The 23106-nt window shown below is 38.2% G+C and overlaps 1 protein-coding gene across 5 annotated transcripts in view; it reads left to right on the top strand.

The window, feature by feature from the left end:
- The window catches only part of def8 (differentially expressed in FDCP 8 homolog), a 99507-nt gene that overhangs the window by 49802 nt on the left and 26599 nt on the right, over positions 1-23106 (top strand). For all 5 annotated transcript variants that reach the window (XR_010898537.1, XM_067419902.1, XM_067419903.1 and 2 more), the window contains 4 exons: positions 9377-9526; positions 13475-13616; positions 21781-21945; positions 22156-22283. Coding sequence is in view for 4 of the 5 variants with exons in the window: in XM_067419902.1 (XP_067276003.1) it covers positions 9377-9526; positions 13475-13616; positions 21781-21945; positions 22156-22283 (585 nt within the window). In the remaining variant the exon portion in view is untranslated. The remainder of the gene's footprint in view (positions 1-9376; positions 9527-13474; positions 13617-21780; positions 21946-22155; positions 22284-23106) is intronic.

Below are 23106 nucleotides of genomic sequence, written 5' to 3'. Positions count from 1 at the left end.
TTTGCGCCGGGCGCAAGAGCCATTTATCCCACCGGGAAAATAGCAACAGCGCCGAGACCCGCCCACAAAGTTACTTGCTTTGACACTTGCGTTTCAGATCGTTAAAATAGGGCCCTTCATATTTAAACTTTTTACGGTTTCATATTCACAGACACTAGTCTTTATAGGGTATTAGAATAAAGAACAGAATAAATGTACCTGTCACAAATCCTCTGCAGGATCCGTTGCTCCTCAAAATGAAACCACTTTTTTTTTTAGGTAAATTATTCCAGGATTATTCCCCGCAGCATCTCAAAATGATGTAACGTACACAAATCTCACTAAACTTAATGATTTTTCGAGTTGATGTGGGCAGGGATATTTGGATGAATCTCGTCAGTATTTGCCTTTGAAAAGAACACGCTCTTCTTGGGCATGGCTTCATTAGCAGATAATGAGGCAGCAAATGACTGACATCTCTCTCTTTTCAAACAGATTACATAAACAGAGAATATTTGTTTTTTTATTTGGTTTACATTATTTAAAACTGTTTCTTTAGACACGTCTCATGTTTGTGTGACAAGTATTCGCTAAGTTACAGTTCATTTTCTGTCAATAATCAGAATTGACCTCATTGAGAGAGCAGCAGCAGCTCGTGCATCATGTTTGTTTTCTTTATTTTGCAAAAACCACAACATTTCATTTTTATTTTGTACAGTGTTCATATAATGATTGACAGGACTCATATAACGTTAGTCCCTGGCTCTCAGAGTTGGTTATATTTATAAAGAGTTGGAATGGGTATCGGGAAGGTTTTAACGGTATTACTATTCTTACTGATACTGCTTATCGATCCGGTACTTTAATGGTATTCTTATTGGTTCTGTTTGTTATGCTTTTTTACATTAATTTACATTGCTTTATAATCAGAAAATGTTAAATATCTATAGGAAATTAAACAGCAATGTTTAAACAAAACGAAAAAAACATAGATTTTTGTGTGTGTGTTTATATGCATATGAAAAGAAACAAAGTAAAAAATAATGGTCAAATAAATACAATAAATATACATAAAAACGAAGATGCAAATTAAATACAATACTTTAATCTCAGGAAGGTCTAACAGTACTGTGCAGGTAACGGCCTACAAAAGGCCTAATAATAAAGTAATCAAATATAAAATAACACTGTGTAGTTTTCACTGTACAAATGAATAGATTCATGGTTTTTAAAGCTGCAAGTATCTTTCTCTTCGCCTTTTGTTGTTTGATTCACATTAATGACACAATCGCCAGGGTTTATTAGACACTGCCCCTTTAAGACCGAATGCAGGTCTAATAATATACATATTTTGTCCCAACTATTAAAGCCCATTTAAGACATAAACTGTGTTTAAAGAAATAGTCTACAAATGGTAATTTTGATGTAGGCTATTCGTTGTGTGTATCTGATGGTTTAGACCTGCACACGAACCCTAAAGTACTATAATGTGCAAGTTGCGGGCGGTTTTAATGGGTACACGCATAGCCGCCTTGAAGTTGGAAATTCTTGCGTGGATTTTGGGCTTTTAATGGCTCTATCTATTTATTAACAAACACATCCTTCAATTTAGCAATAGTAGAGATTGCATTTGACAATAATTACTAATTGTGCTGATTCTGGCATTAAGTTTGGGGTTTAGGGGGAACCAATGCTCACCACTGTGAAGGGAAGGAAGTTGTGCAATAAGGTTTTTAATAGATTTACCTCGTCATTTGTTTATAATTCTTCGCGACAAAAAAGCAAAACAAAAAAACAATTAGATTAAAAAATACAATTAGATTAATGTCGGAGGCCTGAAGTGTAACCAGGCTAATCTTTTGTTGGCAATCGTCACTCATTAATTTAGGGACTGTCAGTGTCTTTTTTTCCACAGCCAAGCTGCGTACGCCAGAGATCCGTCACAGTGCCGGAATACTTTAAGCCCTGTGCCGGTTCACCAAAGAGGGGGAAATGATCAGGCAGAAGGCAGTAATAAAGCTTCAGTAAACAAACTTTTTTAATCATGTTGAGGCCCCGGTCTTGGGCAGAACTGCAACATAAATGAACAACACGAATTAGCTTTTAAATTATTCATTTTTATTTTCTTAGGTTGTTAGATCTTTTGTTCGATTATTTCTGTGCGGCAGCAGTTGGAGAGTACTAGCAAAATCATAAGATAAATACACAAAAGAACTTAAGCAAATGATCATGGGTGAGCAAATGCCAAAATATTAAAAAAACGACACTCTAACTTCCCATTAATTAACTAACTTCCCTGTGCATCAAAATTAAGAAACCAAAATACAGCAACATAATCTCACTCCTTAACTATCCAGAGAAACAGGGAAAAAAGGTGGTGGCCATAAGCCTACAAAAATAAATAAGGCACTCACCCCCTACAGCTTCACATCTGGTTGAAAAACAGGTACATGGGACATTGAAGTTCAGGACATAAGGCTCTCAGAACAGTTAACAGCACTCTGTTAGCATGCACTTACCTAAAGGATTATTAGAAACACCATACTAATACTTTGTTTGACCCCCTTTCACCTTCAGAACTGCCTTAATTCTACATGGCATTGATTCAACAAGGTGCTGAAAGCATTCTTTAGAAATGTTGGCCCATATTGATAGGAGAGCATCTTGCAGTTGATGGAGATTTGTAGGATGCACATCCAGGGCACAAAGCTCCCGTTCCACCACATCCCAAAGATGCTCTATTGGGTTGAGATCTGGTGACTGTGGGGATCATTTTAGTACAGTGAAGACATTGTCGTGTTCAAGAAACCAATTTGAAATAAATCAAGCTTTGTGACATAGTGCGTTATCCTGCTGGTAGTAGCCATCAGAGGATGGGTACATGGTGGTCATAAAGGGATGGACATGGTCAGAAACAATGCTCAGGTAGGCCGTGGCATTTAAACGATGCCCAATTGGCACTAAGGGGCCTAAAGTGTACCAAGAAAACATCCCCCACACCATTATCAATCAATCAATCAACATTATTTATATAGTGCTTTTACAATCATGATTGTGTCAAAGCAGCTTCACAGTGTCAAACAGGATAATATTGCAACAAAATTAGATTTGGCTGTACAGTCGTTCTGGAGAAAACAGTGATGTTATCAGCTTATTTTAATTTATGATATAGTGACAATGTTGGCATATCAGTTTTATAGTTTATAGAATTAAATAAAACCTAATTCATAAATTTTATTTGTATAATTAGTTGAATAACTTGATCATAATTTTAGTGTCCCCAACTGAGCAAGCCAAGCCAAAGGCGACAGTGGCAAGGAACCAAAACTCCATCAGGGCATGATGGAGAAAAATAAACCTTGGGAGAAACCAGACTCAGTCGGGGTGCCAGTTCTCCTCTGGCCTATTAACACACCGTGTAAGATTATTATACTGGCAACCTTATAGGTCAGAAATCATATTAGATCGGAATATTCAAAATTTCAGGGTATCCCGGAAGAGACGGGTTTATTTAGGGTGGTGCGTCGATTACACAAGAGTATGAATACATGAAAGATCGGAATTATTGCGCCTGAGACGGGGTTTTGACCATGACGTGCCATTACACCACCACCACCAGCCTGCACAGTGGTAACAAGGCATTATGGATCCATGTTCTCATTCTGTTTCTGCCAAATTCTGACTCTACCATCTGAATGTCTCAACAGATATCGAGATTCATCAGACCAGGCAACATTTTTCCCATCTTCAACTGTCCTATTTTGGTGAGCTTGTGCAAATTGTAGCCTCTTTTTCCTATTTGTAGTGGAGATGAGTGGTACCCGGTGGGGTCTTCTGCTGTTGTAGCCCATCCGCCTCGTGTTGTGGCTTCACTGATGCTTTGCTGCATACCTCGGTTGTAACAAGTAGTTATTTCAGTCAAAGTTGCAAGTTGCAAGTATATCAGCTTGAATCAGTCAGCCAATTCTCCTCTGACCTCTAGCACCAACAAGGCATTTTCTCCCACAGGACTGCCGCATACTGGATGTTTTTCCCTTTTCACACCATTCTTTGTAAACCCTAGAAATGGTTGTGAGTGAAAATCCCAGTAACTGAGCAGACTGAAATACAATACTAAAATGAAATACATGAAAAAACAACTCCGGGGAATTTTTAAGTTTATCTTGAGCGTTATACCTTTGTGGCAGTCTATAAAATGAACCCAGGGTTTTTCCTGGGTCAGAAATGGTCTTTCGGTGGTGGCTGTCTAGCTGACCAGACATGGTCATACACACACACACACACACACACACACACAAACACAAACACAAACACAAACACAAACACAAACACACACACACACACACACACACACACACACACACACACACACACACACACACACAGAGAGAGAGAGAGAGAGAGAGCGTAAAAGTACCTACCCGCGTGATATGTGAGCCCAATACAGACAATAAATGTAAAATAAATGCAAAGAATCTTTTTTTTTTCTCATTATGTATGATGTCTTGATGTGTTTCTTTTGTTCCCCATTTTTACCAAGTTTGCATGGTTTACTGATTAATTATTTTGGCAACAATCGTTAAAAAATAGCATTAAAAATGTAATAACAAATAGTCTAATTCTCTACCATATACAATTTAATAACATTATGAGCCAGCTATCAACAACTTGCGTTGCTCTGGTTTGACCTTATTCCAGTCTAAACATTTCTTTTTTTGTGTGTGTGGTAATTTACTACACATTATCAATAGAAATACCAAAAATAAATACAGGAAAATACTGTGGATTATTAAACTAATTCTTACCAACCCCTCTTGTTTAATGGGGTAAGCACACTTCATTCTCATTTCAGAGTTGTTGTGAGTAAATGATTAAACACTGATTCGTGAGTTCAATGTTGGACAGATTAGTTCAGTAAAATGAATCGGTTCAAATGAGTCGTTTGTGAATCGGACAATTGCGGACGTGTTATGTGTGAATCCAGACTGTTAAAACAACGCAAAAGATTTGTCATCACAGAAAACACTTTATAAGGATATTTTCCGTGTATTTGAAAGTATGGTTTATGGCCGCTGCATGTGCAAAACATCTGTCAGAAGAGGTGCGAAAATTGAGCACAATTCACACCCAACAGCAATTCAAGGAAAAAAAGTTGCGTAATGTTTTGTGTAAGTTCAGCTGATTTTGATTGATATGTGCGAGTGAGAAAGAGCTCAGACGGTGATCGTTTTGAAGACAGAGAGTGCGTGTGGCTCTCTGCTCGTTCTCTGACACTCCAGTCACACATTAGTCATCCACATCAATATATAAATCACAATAACTCATCAAATAAGGCTTTGGCGGGGCAAAAATTTGTTTTGGCGGCCACCAAAAAATGTTCAATGTAGGAAAAACCCTGGAACCGGATTGGTCCTTGCAACACAGAGTTATTACAGTTAATGCCCAGAGCCCCCCCTCAGCTAAAACGGCAGCTTTGGGGGCATGCACGTAAAGGGTGTCTTTGTGCCTCTTAACAGACACAAAATGCAATTAAAATGTCTGTCCAACATGAACAGGTCCCTCACATGACAACGAGATGCGTTTAGCCATTTAGCCATTGTTTAAATTCACCAGTTTAAGCCGGCTATCTGTGTCTCGCGCTCAAGTCCCGTGGGAACGCAGCAGTAGCCGGAAAGTCGAGAAGAGCATTGTGTTTATGAAGACGCTCTGCTTATCGGCTCGTCGGTCCTCAGTATTGAACGTGTCCGAGAGAAATAGTTTTCGATTCTGTACTGCTGATCCGATGAGGACCGCTGGGAAGAGCGCCACTCGCTCATGCTCAGTATCAGCTGCTCGTGAGTTCATCAGATCTATCAGCAAAACATGTCTCAGTTCAGTGAACGGTTGGAGTTTCAACATATAATTCAAGACATTAGTTTATTTATATTCGGAGGGACTGTCACTCATGTCAGAAAGTGATTAACTAAAATAACTTGTGTGGTTTGCTCCCTGATTTGAGACGCGAACCGTTTAGAACGATTCAGTCCGATTTGGTGAACTGGTTCGCCCGGTTCACTAAAAAGAACCGGTTAAAAAGAACGATTCGTTCGTGACCGGACATCCTAGAGTGATGATCCGATCGGGCTCACAAGTGAAGAAGAAATTGTTCGCGTTTGTGCCTTTCCGAATTGTAAAAATTTGCAGCGAACACTTGACTAACTTATAAAGACACAACTGGGCCAGTTGAAGAAAAATGCCATTCCGTGGTTAAAGACGGGTGCAGCCACTGTGGAGGTAATAATGTATAACATTGTTAAATTGTTCTCTAATATCTACGTAGAGGGTGTGTGGCTTATTTAAGAGCAAAAATTGTTCAGATAGTTTTACAGGTCCATTTACAACCTAGATATTGCCCCTAGGATGTAATGCTGTTTTTGCCTTATTTGGAAGGGTCATGAATATTAATGTTGAGCTCTGCTCTGCCTTTTTTCAAGCAGCTTACACAAGTTCAGTTGTTCAACGAAGCAGCTCGTGAGTCCTGACCATAGACTGTACCAGAATGTGGACGTAGTGTCCGTGACGTCACCTATAGGATTCCGATAAGCCATTCTGAAGCGTAAAGTAGAGGCGAGCTGGCCGTTGCCATCTTGCTAGCGTGTCATCGCAGATAACAGAAAATGGGCAAAAAGGCGGATGGGGACGGAGCTTAGGTGACACAATGACTATAGCCGGCAGATAAATGGCTATCCACCTGTCACTCAAAGTAACCACGCCCTTAATTATTCAGAAATTTAAGCCTTTATATTTAAGGCCCACGAGAAAGAGAGCTCGCGTACATATGGTTCTGGCGATTGCACTAGGGGAATTAAATTACTGAAATCTGGCAAACGCAGCCACAAACACTCGAACGCTCCCCCTACAAAACCAAAACCAGTGCTTTTAGTTCAAGTTTTTATTTTATAAGCTACATGTTAGACATGTTACATCTTTTTTCATCAACTATATTACATGTTTATATAACGTAGGCTACGCAGTGACTCGTCATACTTCAGTTCTCAAAAATATAAATATATATTTTTTACAAAATTAATAGAATAGAATAGAATAGAATAGAATAGAATAGAATAGAATAGAATAGAATAGAATAGAATAGAATAGAATAGAATAGAATCATTTTACCTTATATGGTGGAGAAGGTGACGTTAGCTAGAAGGATTGAGTGAGCGATCTTAAGCAACTAAAATAACGTAGTATGACATGCGTATCTACGGTTGTATTTTGTAATACAAAATAATATCAACCTTTGTCATTTAGAAAATTTCGTTTTTTATGGTACTTGGAGTTTCCTATTGTTACTGTACTAGCATCTTGCGTTATCTAGACAATGCTGTCTCTTTCAATTTAATCAGAAATTGTTTAGACAGTCAATCACTACTTAATGCTTGCAGGAATATAGTTGGAATTGCCTTTCTTCAGTTTTAGCTGCTGAGCGAAGCTTGCTTGATATTGTCCCAGGTTAGAAAAACTGTCCGTGGTGAAATGGGTGAAATTTTTAATATGTGGGAAGGGTATGAAAAGTGTTCACGTCTTCCGGAACAGCCTGGTACATGCCATTTCTGCTATCCTTGAGTGACAATAAACATGGACTGATATGCAAATGTTGGGCGCATACAGATTAATGATCCTAGCAGTTGCGTCATATTTGGTGTTATTCGCCTCTGTGGTGTTGTTCATGCACAAGATTTACATAAGAAGGAGGAGGCAATGGTGTTTAAAGGGTTAGTTCACTCAAAAATGAAAATTATTTCATTAATTACTCACCCTCATGTCATTGGACACCTGTAAGACCTTTGTTCATCTTCGAAACACAAATGAAGTTATTTTTGTTTAAAGCTGATAGCTGAGAAAGGCTTCAGAGAGGCCTCCATTGGCATTCAGTACATTCCCACTGACCCACTCACAAGACCCAAAAAAGGCACTAAAGACAAAGTCCATCTCACTACAGTGGCTGTACAATAATTTTACGAAGCGGCGAGAATAGTTTTTGTGTGCAAAAAAATCTAAATAATCACTTTATTTTTACACGCAAGTTATTGTCTTCCGTGTAGGTCTCTGATGTGAACTCACGTGATAGCGGCGCTCCTCCTCTTCCGGGTCATGTATTCGAACGGTGGAGCTGTGTCGTATTCTCGTGCATGCGTCGAGTTCACGTCAATAACTTGTAGGATAAAGTCGTTATTTTGATTTTTGTGCACAAAATAACTATTTTCGTCGCATTGTAAAATTATTGTAAAGCCACTGTAGTGAGATGGACTTTGTAACAACATCTTTAGTGCCTTTTTTGGGTCTTGTGAGTGGGTCAGTGGAAATGTACGGAATGCCAATGGAGGCCTTTCTGAAGCCTTTCTCAGCCATCAGCTTTCAACAAAAATATCTTCATTAGTGTTCTGAAGATGAACAAAGGTCTTACAGGTGTCCAACGGCATGAGGGTGAGTAATTAATGAAATAATTTTCATTTTTGGGTGAACTAACCCTTTAAGACTATTGCTATTTCACTATGTCAAGGTTAATTAAATTTTTCATTCTAGGGCAATTTTAAGTATTTGTTGATGTGATGAGCACTATAGCGAATACAAAAATCTGAATGGCTGTGTGTTTTTAGTAGGGCGAGTGTTTTGTTTACGAGGATTACCTGGGAAACGGCTGCATTTCTGCTGTTGCATCATCGCCCTCTGCTGTCAGAGATTGAATGCGTGTCTCCTTCACTCGTCCCACCGTGTGTTGCTCATGCACTTTTGGACTGTTTACATCCTTGCACGTTCCTCTTTGACATTTTTCATTTTAAACGGTTGATGGGTAAAGTATTCTTAAAATGCATTCTAAAAAATCTGATTATCTAGTAATAAATAATTATTCACTGTATTTTGAAGTGCCCACAATAACAATATTGTCGTTGTTCATTATTGTGATATATTGTATTACCGTTTACCAGCACATGTCTAAATATAACATATCTTTGTTCTGTTGTATTTGTTTTTGTTATTAATTTTATTACTTTTTACTTTAATGATGTTTGAACTTTTTATTAGTCAGGCTTGTGTTAGTTTTTACTGTGGTATAGAAAATGAAATTGAGAATTGTAAAATTTCACTGGTTTATAAATGTTGTCATAACTTTATTAGAATACATGGATACATGGATCAAAAACAATCTCATCCACTGGCTCGATTGGGTCAGCAAATATTTTTTTTTAACATTGATCGTTGCAGTGATATTAAATCTTTATGTCCGTTTTGGAATTTGAAACCTGACTTTCACTGTAAAGACAAAACAGGGGAAACATCGTTCACAGTATCTTCAAAAGAGTTCACAAGAGTTGATAATCCTATTTTCTGAAGTGTGTGAATGTTTGCACAGGGTTCGTTTGTGGCATCTGATGTAGAGCAGCTGAAACAGGCAATAGAGGAGTGCAAGAGGCTGATCCTGGAATTGCCAGAACATTCAGAGAAACAGAAGGACACAGTGGTCAAACTAATCCATCTTCGGCTCAAACTACAAGAACTAAAGGTTTGTCCCACCAGTTAAAAGTTGCAGAATATTGATTTAAACAAGAAACAAATTAAGTTGACTTTAGTTTAAACTAAATGTTTATTGCCTTCATTGCCTCTATCATATTAAAATGTAAACATTAATTAAGATGTAATGTACACATGACGTGTAATGTAAGCATCATAAAAAATATGCAAATACATTAATATGGTACCATGCACATAACATTAGCTGTGTTTATATGGACTCGAACTAGTAGCACAGTCAAAATAAAAGTCACATGTAACCAATCAGAATGAATTGGTCGAATCCAATTTAAATTTCATTCGGTTTGTAAAGGGTGGTTTAAACTTTTTTCTAATCCATTCAGTAGGACATGTTAACATTTGATCAGATTGAAAACCGAAACTCGAATGTTCTATGCATTTGCAATGATGCGTAAATGAGGTATGATTAACAGAATTATCTCTTGTTGTTGAATGGTATAAAGTGTTATAAATGAGTGTCTTGTCAATTTTATATTCTCCTTCCATTTATCGTATGTAAAGTAGTGCAAGACAACGTTGTCCAATGTCTCACTTTGGGCACATACACAGAGCATTTTTGATTAGCACTTAATTAGTAGCATAGCACAAAGCTTTATGTGCTTGTCATCCCCTAATAAGGTCTGCTTTTTTTAAACAAAGAAAATAAGTAGTGGTATGTTAGTATATACCAATAATTTAAAATTATTTGTGCAAGTGTGTGCATGTCATGAGATCAATTCCAATTTGAAGCTTTTGCCAAAAACACATGCACGTCAACCCAAGCACTTAATTTAGCATTAGGGGTGTAACGATATTCAAACCGAAAAACCATGATACACCACCCACGATACGAACCTCGATACTCTCATTCTCAACCAAATGTGCCACGGACCCTGCTGCCCCAGCCCAGCTCTAACTTCACCTTATGTCACAATTTGTTTTTCTTATTGACATTTGATTAAATAGTAATGAGTACACTTTTAACAGATAGAAAGAGATGTATTTTTACTAAATATCATTATAATAATATTATTTACTAAATATTAGGGGTGTAACGATACACCTATGCTGCGGTTTGGTTTATGTCACGGTTTTGGAGCCACGGTTCAGTTCTTTTTAATCCTCCTAATCTTTAACCTGGAGAACTTAGTTGCAGACGGCTTAAAACTTATCTCATTCGGTCAACAGACTCCCAGATATGTAAGTGACGGTAATAAAAAATGTGATCGCAAATGCATGAACTCTCCAAAAGATGAGATTTGTGAAGCTGAAAACTGCAAAAGAGATGGCCGACATGTCAATTAAATAAATAATAAAACATTTTTAGCAATGTTTTGTAAGATATTGTTTTCAAGACAGCATATTAGTCATCTCAAGTAAGCTGGAAACCAGTGCAAAAGAGGTTCAAATCATAAAATAAGATTCGGCTGAATCTCAAGGTCCACGGTGGGCACCAGCAATAATAATAATTAATAATAACAACAAAAAATATATATTGGCTTCACGTCTTCTTTATAGCAGTTAACATTTAAGTAAACTCAAATGAAATAGTCAGAAATAATCTACAATTTTTTTACATTTACCATAATGTACAAAACACAAAAAAAACAAGCACATTTATTTTTTTTAAAATGATGACGGGTTTTAGCCTACATAAACATAAATTGCATGAATATGACTAAAGCACTATTCGCACGGGATTAGTATTATCTAGGGACCTCTGGTATTTTGTAATAATTGCAGAGAATGTCTGTGATCTTAATCCCGTGCGAATCGGCCATGTCTGTAATTTGTAAAGTAAAAATTCCCCCGCAAATGACCTACCATATTTCGCCGAACACTGAGGTCCTGTGATAATAGTAGTCCCGTGCGAATCGGCATCTCTGTGATTTGGCCAGGATTAGGCGGATCGTATATAATTTTTGCAAGGTTTTTTTTCCCTATGAGCATTTCCCTCTTTATTCTTCACGAAGAATGGAGGCTGCATTCATAATGCGCACCGTTATGAATTCCCATGCAGCCGCACGGATTACTTTCACTTTAGAATGAGTATCAATTTTGGGAGTAAACTGATTGAATGGTGTGTTTAATATTAATATCAATACTATTCTTAATGAAAAACATAACAGAACAGTACAATGACAAGATCATTTAAATGGGCGCTTTTACATTTAGCATTAAAACTGAATCTTCCGTTGAGTGTCAGCTTCTCACTCGTGATAAATTAAATCTGACTCCTGCCGCTGGTCTGTGCTCAGTTCATGGCGTCTGTTATCTAACTGAACGAAATTATGTTTATTTATTACTATAAAAGAATCAAAACGATATCAGTGCCTGTTTATGATTTCATACAGCTATATATCTATAACGAAGTCTTGACATCATATCCGGGAAAAGTCAGTAAATTCGAGTAAAATCACAGGCTTTGCTTTTCCCGTGCGATTGCGCCACGCAAAACTCAGATGTGGGGGAGTCATTTTAAATCACAGAGGTCCCTAGATAATACTAATCCTGTGCGAATGGTGCTTAATACTGATTAATAAATAGGCCTATATATTAAAGGAGTGATGAATTGAGAAATCAACTTTCCCTTGAATCTTTGATATATAAAAGGCCATTGTAATATTAGAATATTCTGTAAATTTCAGAGCTGAAAACTTCTTTGTTAGTCAAAAAAAAAAGCTTTTATAGACACCAAGCCCAGAAAACAAGGCTCTCAAATCAATGACGTAATAGAAGGGGGAAACGCCACACGGATAAATGTGTACGCCTGCTTCTGTAGCCACCAAATTGTGGTGCTAAACGAGCAATAAACATGCAGAATATAGCAAGATAATAATTTGTAAACTAGACACAGGTTGACACTGGATTTGACAGACATGTATAGGACAGGTTCTTGCAAAGCCAAACGTCCCAGGGCTATGTGTTTTCCAGGCGGGCTACCAGAACGTAAGCACATCAGCAGGCCGGTAAATCTTAAATAGTGAAATAACATTAATTTCTTGATCTGTGTTGTTCGCTCTCTGGACTTGATATTTGAACAGCGTTCACGGTTATATCCATAGATCTGGCAGGCCAAATGATACAACATATTTTATAAATTGTGGGTGGATGAGAGATAAATCATTGTGTTTGTTTGATAAATATGTTTTGAGAACCCTGTCAGAGAATTATCCCTCCAATCCTAGCTGTGGGCGTTTACTTCTAATTCTCCAGTGCGGCACGCCCATCAAAACCGAGCTGTCAGGAGAGAGCCTCAAAACCAGTGTAGAAAATAATAATACATTTTATTTATAAAGCACTTTACATTTTAAAGAAAATATCAGTGCTACAAAGGGAGGAAAAATAAAATAAAGCATTTAGAGCCATTAAGAATTAAGTTAAAAACAACAACACATACGTAAACACAAAGCAATTTAAACATTGAAAGACTTTCTAAACAGGTACGTTTTAGTCAATCAAGTTAAAAGTGAATCTAGTGTTATTATTGCTGGTGCCCTGCCACGAACCCTGCCTCCACAGCATACAGACCCGAACCAAAACTGGCTTCAAAACCGTGAGATGTGCCGAACTCTGAACGCCGAACACTGAGGTCCAAATTGCAAAATGCAAAAATTAAAGTGTATCATTACACCCCTATTTTAGTGTTCATGTAAACAGTATGCTCATGTTAATAAAATGGAATGATTATATTCCGATTGAAACAAAAGGCGTTCATGTAAACGTAGCAAGTCTTACTCACTTTTACTCTAAATAATATGTAATGGGGTATATGTAACCTGCTATGTATCTCTGTCCATAAAGGAGCCTTAGCCTTTTTTAGTTCAAAACATTTTTGTGTTGATGAGAAATATAAATGCATTAAGTCTGTCCAAACGTTTGGCTAGTAGTAGAAAAATTGTGTAATTTTGTGTTTAACTGTTGTGTTGGATGTAAACAGGACCCAGAGGAAGATGAGCCAAACCTGCAGGTTCTATTAGAACATCGCTTTTCAAAGGAGAAGAGCAAGAGTGTGAAACAGACATGTGACAAGTGTAGTACCATCATATGGGGTCTCATTCAGACCTGGTATACCTGCACAGGTCAGACAGTTTTAACTTAACCTAATACAACCAGTTTTATTTAAAAGACACATGACTTTCCAAACCAGTACACAAAATAAAAAAATATATATTTTCCCCCCAAAAAACAAGCTTAACCCATTTAATCCCAAATTTTCCCCAGAGATAACATATATACATTATTTTATGGTATTTGTAAGAATATTTAACAATCAATGTAAATGATGTAAAAAATAATAATAGTTGAAAATCCATGAATTCTTTTTTTTTTTGTCACAATTGTGACAACAGGGTAGAACACAGGGAGTCTAGGTTTAGGGAGTCTAGTTCTATGGTGTTAATGCATTTACAAAACGACAAACCTTAAACTGTTAGTTTAAAGACTAGGTTAAATAGATGAAATTAGTTTTTTATTACATTAACAAATATGTAAACCTTGACAGGGTCAGTTTCAAAAAGGGCAACATAATATTCCTATGCAGCAGTACGGCACAAAAACAATCAAATAAAATGATGAAAAAATTACATACATTTTAGGAAACCGAAAGGTAATTAGCCATTATAAACTTCCTTAAAACTGAACCAAAATATAAAGTACACATCAGATAAATAGACAGAAGTATGTACAGACAGACAGAAATATAGATAGACAGACAGATAGATAGACATACACACAGACAGACATATAGATAGATGGACGTATAGACAGAAAGAGAGTCATTCCGTGGGAGATTGACAAACTTTAGTTGAGCTCCAGAAATGTTTTACTACAAATGAGAGAAAAGTAGATGATTCAACATAAAACAACATCTAGACAAAGATTTCAAAGGTTTTTTTTTTTAATTAGGGCAGTTTTTTCCCCACTGTGACAACTTAATCTGAGGAAAATTCAGAACAAGAAGAGAATCAATCAATCAATCAACTTTATTTATATAGCGCTTTTACAATCACGATTGTGTCAAAGCAGCTTCACAGTGTCAAACAGGACAATACTGCAACAAAATTTGATAAAACAGTTATGTTATCAGCTTATTTTAATTTATCATATAGCGACAATGTTGGCAGATCAGTATTATAGTTTATAGAATTAAATAAAACCTAATTCATAAATTTAATTTGTATAGTTGAATAACTTTGATCATAATTTTAGAATCACAGGATAACTCCCCTCTGCAGAAGAGGATATTCATGCTGAAAGGGATATCATCAAACAACAAATCAATAACAACAACTAAGAAGAAAAGTTACAAAAAAAGAGAAGTAAAGACATTTTGAACAGACAGTCCTATTTCATACCTCTATTTGAGTTTTGCTTAGAAGAACAGCACAGAGATAGCCTGACAAGCCAGACCCACATCAAGATGTTTGTTCTGGAAACTCACCATTGACAGGGCTCAATCCGAGGGGCGGGATAAACGGTTGTCTTTCAAACTCCCTCTGCACGGCGTGCACGCAATTGGATATCGCTACAACCAACCAGAGCAACAAAGGTGAAACATAGCTCGTGGACAGATTAAACTGTCGACGTATCCGGTCTGCAAAACTCAGAACACATCTTCCCTTCTTAAGAATGACTTCAGTGCCATTCTTTGTTATTTTCTCAGAGAAAAGCTTAACTCCAAGTCACAGTCAAAGCTGATTTAAAAGACCGCCATTCGCCAGTTTCTGTGTTTACTAGAAGCATGCGCAAGCGCTACTCGGCCGTCATTATATTAAGCCCCGCCCACCGACTCTATACACGATGTGATTGGCGCAACCAGAGTTTGCCGTTTACAGCTCAGAAGTGAATTGAGAGTTGCTAGACGACACTTGCGGAAAATTAGATTTGCTGCCGCTAAGGTGCGTCTGAATTTTGTAGGCTAGCACAGAGAGACATTTTGGACAAAAGTGGAACTTTAAAGAAACACATTTTTCTCAAAATCAGTGAAAGTAATATTTTTCCCCTTAAAGGGTTAGTTCACCCAAAAATGAAAATGATTTAATTAATTACTCACCCTCATGTTGTTGGACACCTTTGTAAGCCCTTCGTTCATCTTCGGAACACAAATGAAGATTTTTTTGTTGAAAGCTCATGGCTGAGAAAGGCTTCAGAAAGGCCTCCATTGGCATTCCCACTCACAAGACCCATAAAGGCACTAAACACTTCGATACAAAGTCCATCTCACTACAGTGGGTGTACAATAATGCACAATAAAGCGCACAAAAATCAAAATAACGACTTTACCCACCAAGTTATTCACGTGAACTTGACGCATGCGTGAGAATATGACGCAGATCCGCCGTTCAGATACATGACCTGGAAGCGAGTTTATGTCCGAGACCTACACGGAAGACAATAACTTGCCAAATAAAGTCATTCTTTTTATTTATTTTTGCGCACAAAAACTATTTTCATCGCATTGTAAAATTATTTTACAGCCATTTAAGTAGGGTGATTGTTTACATTCTAAATCAGTGATGGCCAGTGCATCATCATCATCATCCTGGCCCTGCCCCTTCATCTACCATCAGAAGAGTTCTGAACACTCCAGCCACAGCGCAAGGCCTAAACAACCCACATATGTGGATGCCATCCCATTACACTATCTCATCACAATGTCACAAATGAATCGGCACAGAAAGTCTACGAAAACAAAAGACTGACAGACAACCCTAAAAAACACTATTTGCAGACCTACTTAAGATGGCAGCATAAGTAACCTTATATTCTATACCAACAAGCCCTATGCATGATATAAGCCATCATTGCACAATAGCCCTCTGCTGAAAGAAAAGGTATCTTTGGGGGTTTCCAGCTAAAAATAAGAAATGATGAAGACACCACAACCACCAACGTAAATATCTACAAAACAACGGGTATAGTGGTGGTAAAAAGCATACATGGGCTCTTTAAACAAGACTGCATCAAAAGTACTATTCGCACGGGATTAGTATTATCTAAGGACCTCTGTGATTTAGAAATTACTCCCTCATATCAGAGTTTTGCATGGCACATTCGCACAGGATAAGCAAAGCCAGTGATTTTACTCGAATTTACTGACTTCTCCTGGATATGATGTCAAGACTTGTAAATGTTTTTTTTTTTTTCATTATAGATATAGCAGTATGAAATCATAAACAGGCATCATATATCGTTTTGAGTATTTTATAGTAATAAACATAATTTCGTTCAGTTAGAGAACAGACGACATGAACTGACAACTGAGCACAGACCAGCGGCAGGAGTCAGATTTAATTTATCACGAGTGAGAAGCTGACAATATATGGCGCAAGATTCCGTTTCAAAGCTAAATATAAAAACGCCCATTTAAACTAGCTTGTCACTGTACTGTACTGTTATGTTTTTCATTAAGAATATTATTGATGTTAATATTAAACACACCATCCAAGCAATTTGCTCCCAAATTGATATTAATTCTAAAGTGAAAGTATAATCCGTGCCGGCACACGGGAATTCATAACGTTGTGCATTATTACGGAGCTTCCATTCTTCTTGAAAGATAAAGATTGGGCACGGGAACAAAAAAACCTTGCAAAAATTATATACGATCCGAAATATGGTAGGTAATTTGCGGGGGAATTTTTACTTTACAAATCACAGACATGGCCGATAAGCACGGGATTAAGATCACAGACATTCTCTGCAATTATTACAAATCACCAGAGGTCCCCAGATAATACTATTCCCGTGTGAATAGGGCTAAAGACAGAGCACAGAAAGAGGCCACTACCAGCAACCAAATAATCACTCCTGAGGAGTCAGTCTCACACACCAGCACAGAACAGACCGAACAACCCCATCCAGACTGCTATTGCACTGACATGAGTGAGAGATTAACAGAGCTAGAGGGAGAAAGGGTCCAGCTCAAGAAGATGATCTTCTCCCTGCAGAGTTCAGTCAACAGACCAGACCAGCAAAAGCCCCAAAGCCACGCACAGAGAAAGGGACAGCCTCAGGAAAGAGCTGTCTACACTGCAGACCGAGGTGAAGGAGCTCCGGCAGGAGAGAGAGGGGTTCAGGGTTCAGGGCTCAGCTGGAGACACTAGAAACAGTTATTACAGACTGAGTTACACAAGGCACAACTATCGGCAATGAGGAAAGAAAGAAATGAACCTCACCCCACAACCAGCCTCACACTTAGACTACCCCTCCACACCAACAGAAGGAACACTACGACAGAAATTCGCTCTTTTAATTGATACAAATGAGAAATTTATTGATGAAAATAAGCTTTTTCCTAAACACTGAGTGGCCAAATTCTGGTGTCCGAACACTCAGTGCGCACTCAAATGGCTAAGTGTAGACAAGATGGGATCCCCAAGCCATGTAATAATCCACACCAGCACAAATGATCTGAGAGCCCAACAGGAGAGGGTGGCTACATCACTACAAACAGTGATTGAAAAGGCCTCAATCGCCTTCCCAAAAGCTCAAATTATCATCTCTATACTGCTGCCCCAAAAAGACTTCCACCCTGACACTATTCAGCAGGTGAATCCCACCTCTCCAGCAGAGAGCCCAACAGGAGAGGGTGGCTACATCACTACAAACAGTGATTGAAAAGGCCTCAATCGCCTTCCAAAAAGCTCAAATTATCATCTCTATACTGCTGCCCCAAAAAGACTTCCACCCTGACACTATTCAGCAGGTGAATCCCACCTCTCCAGCAACTGTGCACTTAAACCCAATGTGCACCTGGCACACCACCCTACCCTGGGCCCCACATGCCTCTATGACCATGTCCATCTGTACAAGACAGCTGTTCCTGTCTTTGCCAGGAACCTAAAAGATTTGGCCCTGAGTCAAAACCACAACAGCACCCCCAGGAGAAAACGAGTCCAAAAACCTCCACCCAGACCTGTAAGAAAGCCCAGTATACCCCCAAAGAGAACATTCTGAAGACAAGAGCACTACACATGCTGAGACCATCTCAGCCAGCACCTGAGCATCTTCACCCAGCCTTCACACCCTCATATCCAGCACATCAAGCCATGCCAAAGCCCCTCCTGCTGACTCCCTGCCCTCCTTATACCCCGCAGGCCCTGGGCAGATACAGCTTCCCTCAGATAGTGAGCAGAACATCCACAACAGTACCAGTGCAAGCCACATCAACAGAGCTATGAAACATCCAAACTAAGACCCTATAGACAACAACACATTTATCATAGCATGTTGGAACATTCAAGGCCTGAGATCATCTACCTTTGGTCTCAAAAGAATAAACCAAGATTTCAAAATAAGAAATCAAAAGTTCAGACATCACCGTCCATCAGGAGATGGACCCATCGGCTGCCCTAAAGGTTACAGAGAACTCATCATCCCATCCAGGAGTCACACACCTGTTTATATAAGACCTCACAGCACATGTCAAAGCAAATGAGAATCATGAGGTCAAATAAACTGCCTGAAGAGCTCAGACAAAATTGTGGCAATGCAAAGGTTCCTAAGCGCACAGTGGCTTCCATAATCCTTAAATGGAAGACGTTTGGGATGACCAGAACCCTTCCTATAGCTGGCCGTCCAGGTAAACTGAGCTATCGGAGGGTAAGAGCCTTGGTGAGAGAGGAGAAGAGTCTTTGTGAGAGAGCTAAAGAAGAACCCAAAGAGCACTGTGGATGAGCTCCAGAGATGCAGTCGGGAGATGGGATAAAGTTGTAGAAAGTCAACCATCACTACAGCCCTTCACCAGTCAGGGCTTTATGGCAGATTGGCCCAACGGAAGCTTTTCCTCAGTGCAAGACACATGAAAGTTTGCTAAAAAAAAAAAAAAACACCTGAAGGACTCCAAATAGATCTTGCAGATAGATTTTCTGGTCTGAAAAACCAAGTGATATGTGTTGAGAAAAATATCACCTGTCCAATACAGTACCAACAGTGAAGCATGGTGGTGGCAGCATCATGTTGTGGGGGTGTTTTTCAGCTGCAGGGACAGGACAACTGGTTGCATTCGAGGGAAAGATGAATGCGACCAAGTACAGGGATACCCTGGACGAAAACCTTCTCCAGAGTGCTCAAGACCTCAGACTAGGCTGAAGGTTCACCTTCCAAAAAGACAATGACCCTAAGCACACAGCTAAAATAACAAAGGAGTGGCTTCACAAAAACTCTGTGACTGTTCTTGAATGACCCAGCCAGAGCCCTGACTTAAACCCAATTGAGCATCTCTGGAGAGACCAGACGTGGACCAGAAATAGGCAATTGCTAGGGGCGCCACTCGTCCATAGGGGCGCCAAAATGAGTGATTTTTCCGGTTTTATTACTGCTACTTTTTATTAATATTAATTTGAAATATAACCTTAAAAAAAGCCTTAAACAAATCCCCAGATTCTTCCCAGACCACCGCATCAATCTCCTCCTGCCCAGCGAGTGCTTTAGTATGTCTGATATTGAACATGCGATCAGTTTAACGTTGGGAATTTGTTGTTGCGTTGCCTCTCGCGCATCTAACAGACAGGAATCTGCTTGTTTGCTCGCACCAGTGAAAGTTGGAAAGTTGCTGAATTATTTATGACGGATGGCCAATGTGTCAAAAAGACCGAAGTCCTCTGATACAGGAATATAAAGGAATAAGGGGATAAAGACAGAGGTAAAGTGAATGAACAGTTTATCTAAATGCATTATCTAAATATGAATATTTGCTAATTAATTCCAGTTATTTTTATCTTAAACTTTATGTAAGCAACTGTTCTGGGTGATCAGAATCTGTAAAAAATCATGTCAATTGTTTATAAACATATATCATTTTTTTTAATAGAGTTAATTTACTCAGTTGTGCAATTGTAAGGGGATATATGGCTTTTTTTTTTAAATTCTGAAATAAGTAATGATATTTATATACAGGTTTATCTAAAATAGCCAAAAAATTTAATAAAATGCACACTAAATCTAAAAATTTCTTAAAGTTTATTTCATGGTGAAAACATGAGCATGCATAGTTAAGTGGAGGATATACGTATACACACATTTTATGTATATGTATATGGGTGTGTGTGTGTGTGTGTGTGTGTGTGTCCTTGTTGCGTGCGTGCGTGCGTGCGTGGGTGTGTGTGTGTGTGTGTGTGTGTGTTTGTTTATTTTTATTTTAAAAATGATAAAAACACAACCAACATATAAAAACCTTGAAACAAGTGGCCCCAAGTAAAATCTTGCCTAGGGCAGCAAATTGGTCAGGGCCGGCCCTGCGTTTACCATCCAAACTGACAGAACTGGAGAGGATCTACAAGGAGGAATGACAGAGGATCCCCAAATCCAGCTCTGAAAAACTTGTTCCATCGTTGCCAAAAAGACTCATGGCTGTTTAGGATCAAAAGGATGCTTCTACTAAATACTGAGCAAAGGGTCGGAATACTTAGGACCATGTGATATATTTTAGTCGTTCTTTTTTAATAAATCTGCAAAACTGTCAACAATTCTGTGTTTTTCTGTCATTATGGGGTGCTATGTGTACATTAATGAGAAAAAAAAGAGCTTAAATGATTTGGCAAATAGCTGCAATATAACAAAGAGTAAAACATTTAAGGGGGTCTAAATACTTTCCGTACCCACTGTACATGATACTAGGTAATGATCTGAGATGTCATCGCTCTGCTGCAGAATATCAATAGTATCAACATTTATTCCATATGAAAGTATTAGATCTAAAGTATCATTACGGTCCTGTCACAACAAAAGAGCCTCCAGCAGGACAGAGCTATCAACGAACTGTGTAAATATTAGAAGATTGGACATTTTTATTGCTATGTTTATTTTTATTATTATTAATTTATTTAATTTTAGTGTTATGTATGCACTGTAAAGATTTCTTTCACTATGCCAATAAAGCTATTTGAATCTGAATCTGACAGAGAGACAGAAAGACAGACAGACAAAAGTATAGAGAGACAGAAAATTAAACATAACTATAGATAAACAGGCCCTGGATCACCATGGTCAACTCAAAACTTGATGTAAGTTCAGTCAGAATGACAAATATTATATTAATATTCATATTATATACAATATATTATGACATATATAGTCTATGTATGACATAGACTCCCTGTGTTATGCCACCGGTCACAATTGTTATTAATGTTACACTGTTCACTAAACCTTCAGTGAAGTAATTCACAGATCTGGCTTTTTATTCTGATACTGGGCTGTAATGAATTATTTTTTTTAATTGCTTTCCGTTTCTCTAACCAGGTTGTTATTACCGCTGCCATAGCAAGTGCATGAATCTTATCAACAAACCATGTGTGAGGTCAAAAGTCAGCCATCAGTCTGAGTATGAACTCAACATCTGTCCTGAGGTCGGTCTGGACAAACAGGACTACAGATGTGCTGAGTGCCGGACACCTATCTCTTTGCGTGAGTCTTATTTTCAAAAATGCTTCACGGCTTCTTTTGCTTTACTGGCATTTATCCTTATCCTTTATATTTTGTTATTTGATGAACTCTTTATGTGGTTATTGTCAGAAGTGTTTTAGAATAGGAAAAATTGTGAGTTATAATTTGGTACTTGGATATTTAGACACCTTTAGCACAGGAAGTAGTCTAATGTTATGTTGTGTTGTGTAGGAGGTGTTCCTAATGAGGCACGGCAGTGTGATTATACGGGTCAGTATTACTGCAGCAGCTGCCACTGGAATGACACAGCCATTGTTCCTGCTAGAGTCATACACAACTGGGAGTTTGAGCCCCGTAAGGTACAAAAACACTTAATCTTAGTGAGAAAATATACTGAATCCTAGTGAGTTATCTTGTTGCTAACTTCTAAGGAAGTTTCTTGAATGAAATGGAACTTCGTAAGTTCTTTAGCTGTGTCTCATTTCGTTCAATTTCGAAGGCTGGGTCCTCCGGAGGACACGTCCTGTGTAGGATGCAGTATACGAAGTGTCCTCAATCAGAACATACCTGTCAAGTATCCCGTTTTGGCTGGGAAAGTCCCGTATTTTACCCTTCTTTCCCGCCGTCCTCTTATATTAGTATTTTCCTGTAAATATCCCGTATTTTAACCTGCGATATAAAAAAATAATAATATGGGAGGAAAAAAACAAAAACATTTCCATTCTGAGCTCTGTCACTATCTTCCCGATAACTGCCATCGGCGGTAGCCTACACTGGCCGTTGTCGAGGTTAGTGTGTGAGGTCAGATGACGAGTGACAACGGGAAAAAAAAAAAAAAAAAAAAACAGAGACGGATGATGGATGTAAAGATAGAGACAGAAGGCACTCCTGCCAAAAAACTAAACCCTCGTGTAAATACTGTGATCAACGGGACAGCGAATTTAATTTTCAGAAGAGGAGCAGGTGGGGGACAGTCACACGTTTTGTAAGTTTTGTAACTGCGACTTCAGCATTTCACATCCATATTATGTGCGACAGCGAAAGATATTTTAAAGTGACAGTAACCACTTATAATGACAATGTAAAGAACAAAAGTAATTGCTCACTAAATATGCTCTGCTCTGGACTAAATAACTTAAGTACCTTTAATAAGAATTAATCTATATATAATTCATAACGTAT

The sequence above is a fragment of the Pseudorasbora parva genome, chromosome 16 (assembly GCF_024679245.1).
Source record: "Pseudorasbora parva isolate DD20220531a chromosome 16, ASM2467924v1, whole genome shotgun sequence".
In the NCBI taxonomy this organism is placed as follows: Eukaryota; Metazoa; Chordata; class Actinopteri; order Cypriniformes; family Gobionidae; genus Pseudorasbora; species Pseudorasbora parva.
Note: the sequence above shows the minus strand (reverse complement) of the source record. Positions and strands in the feature narration are given on the sequence as shown.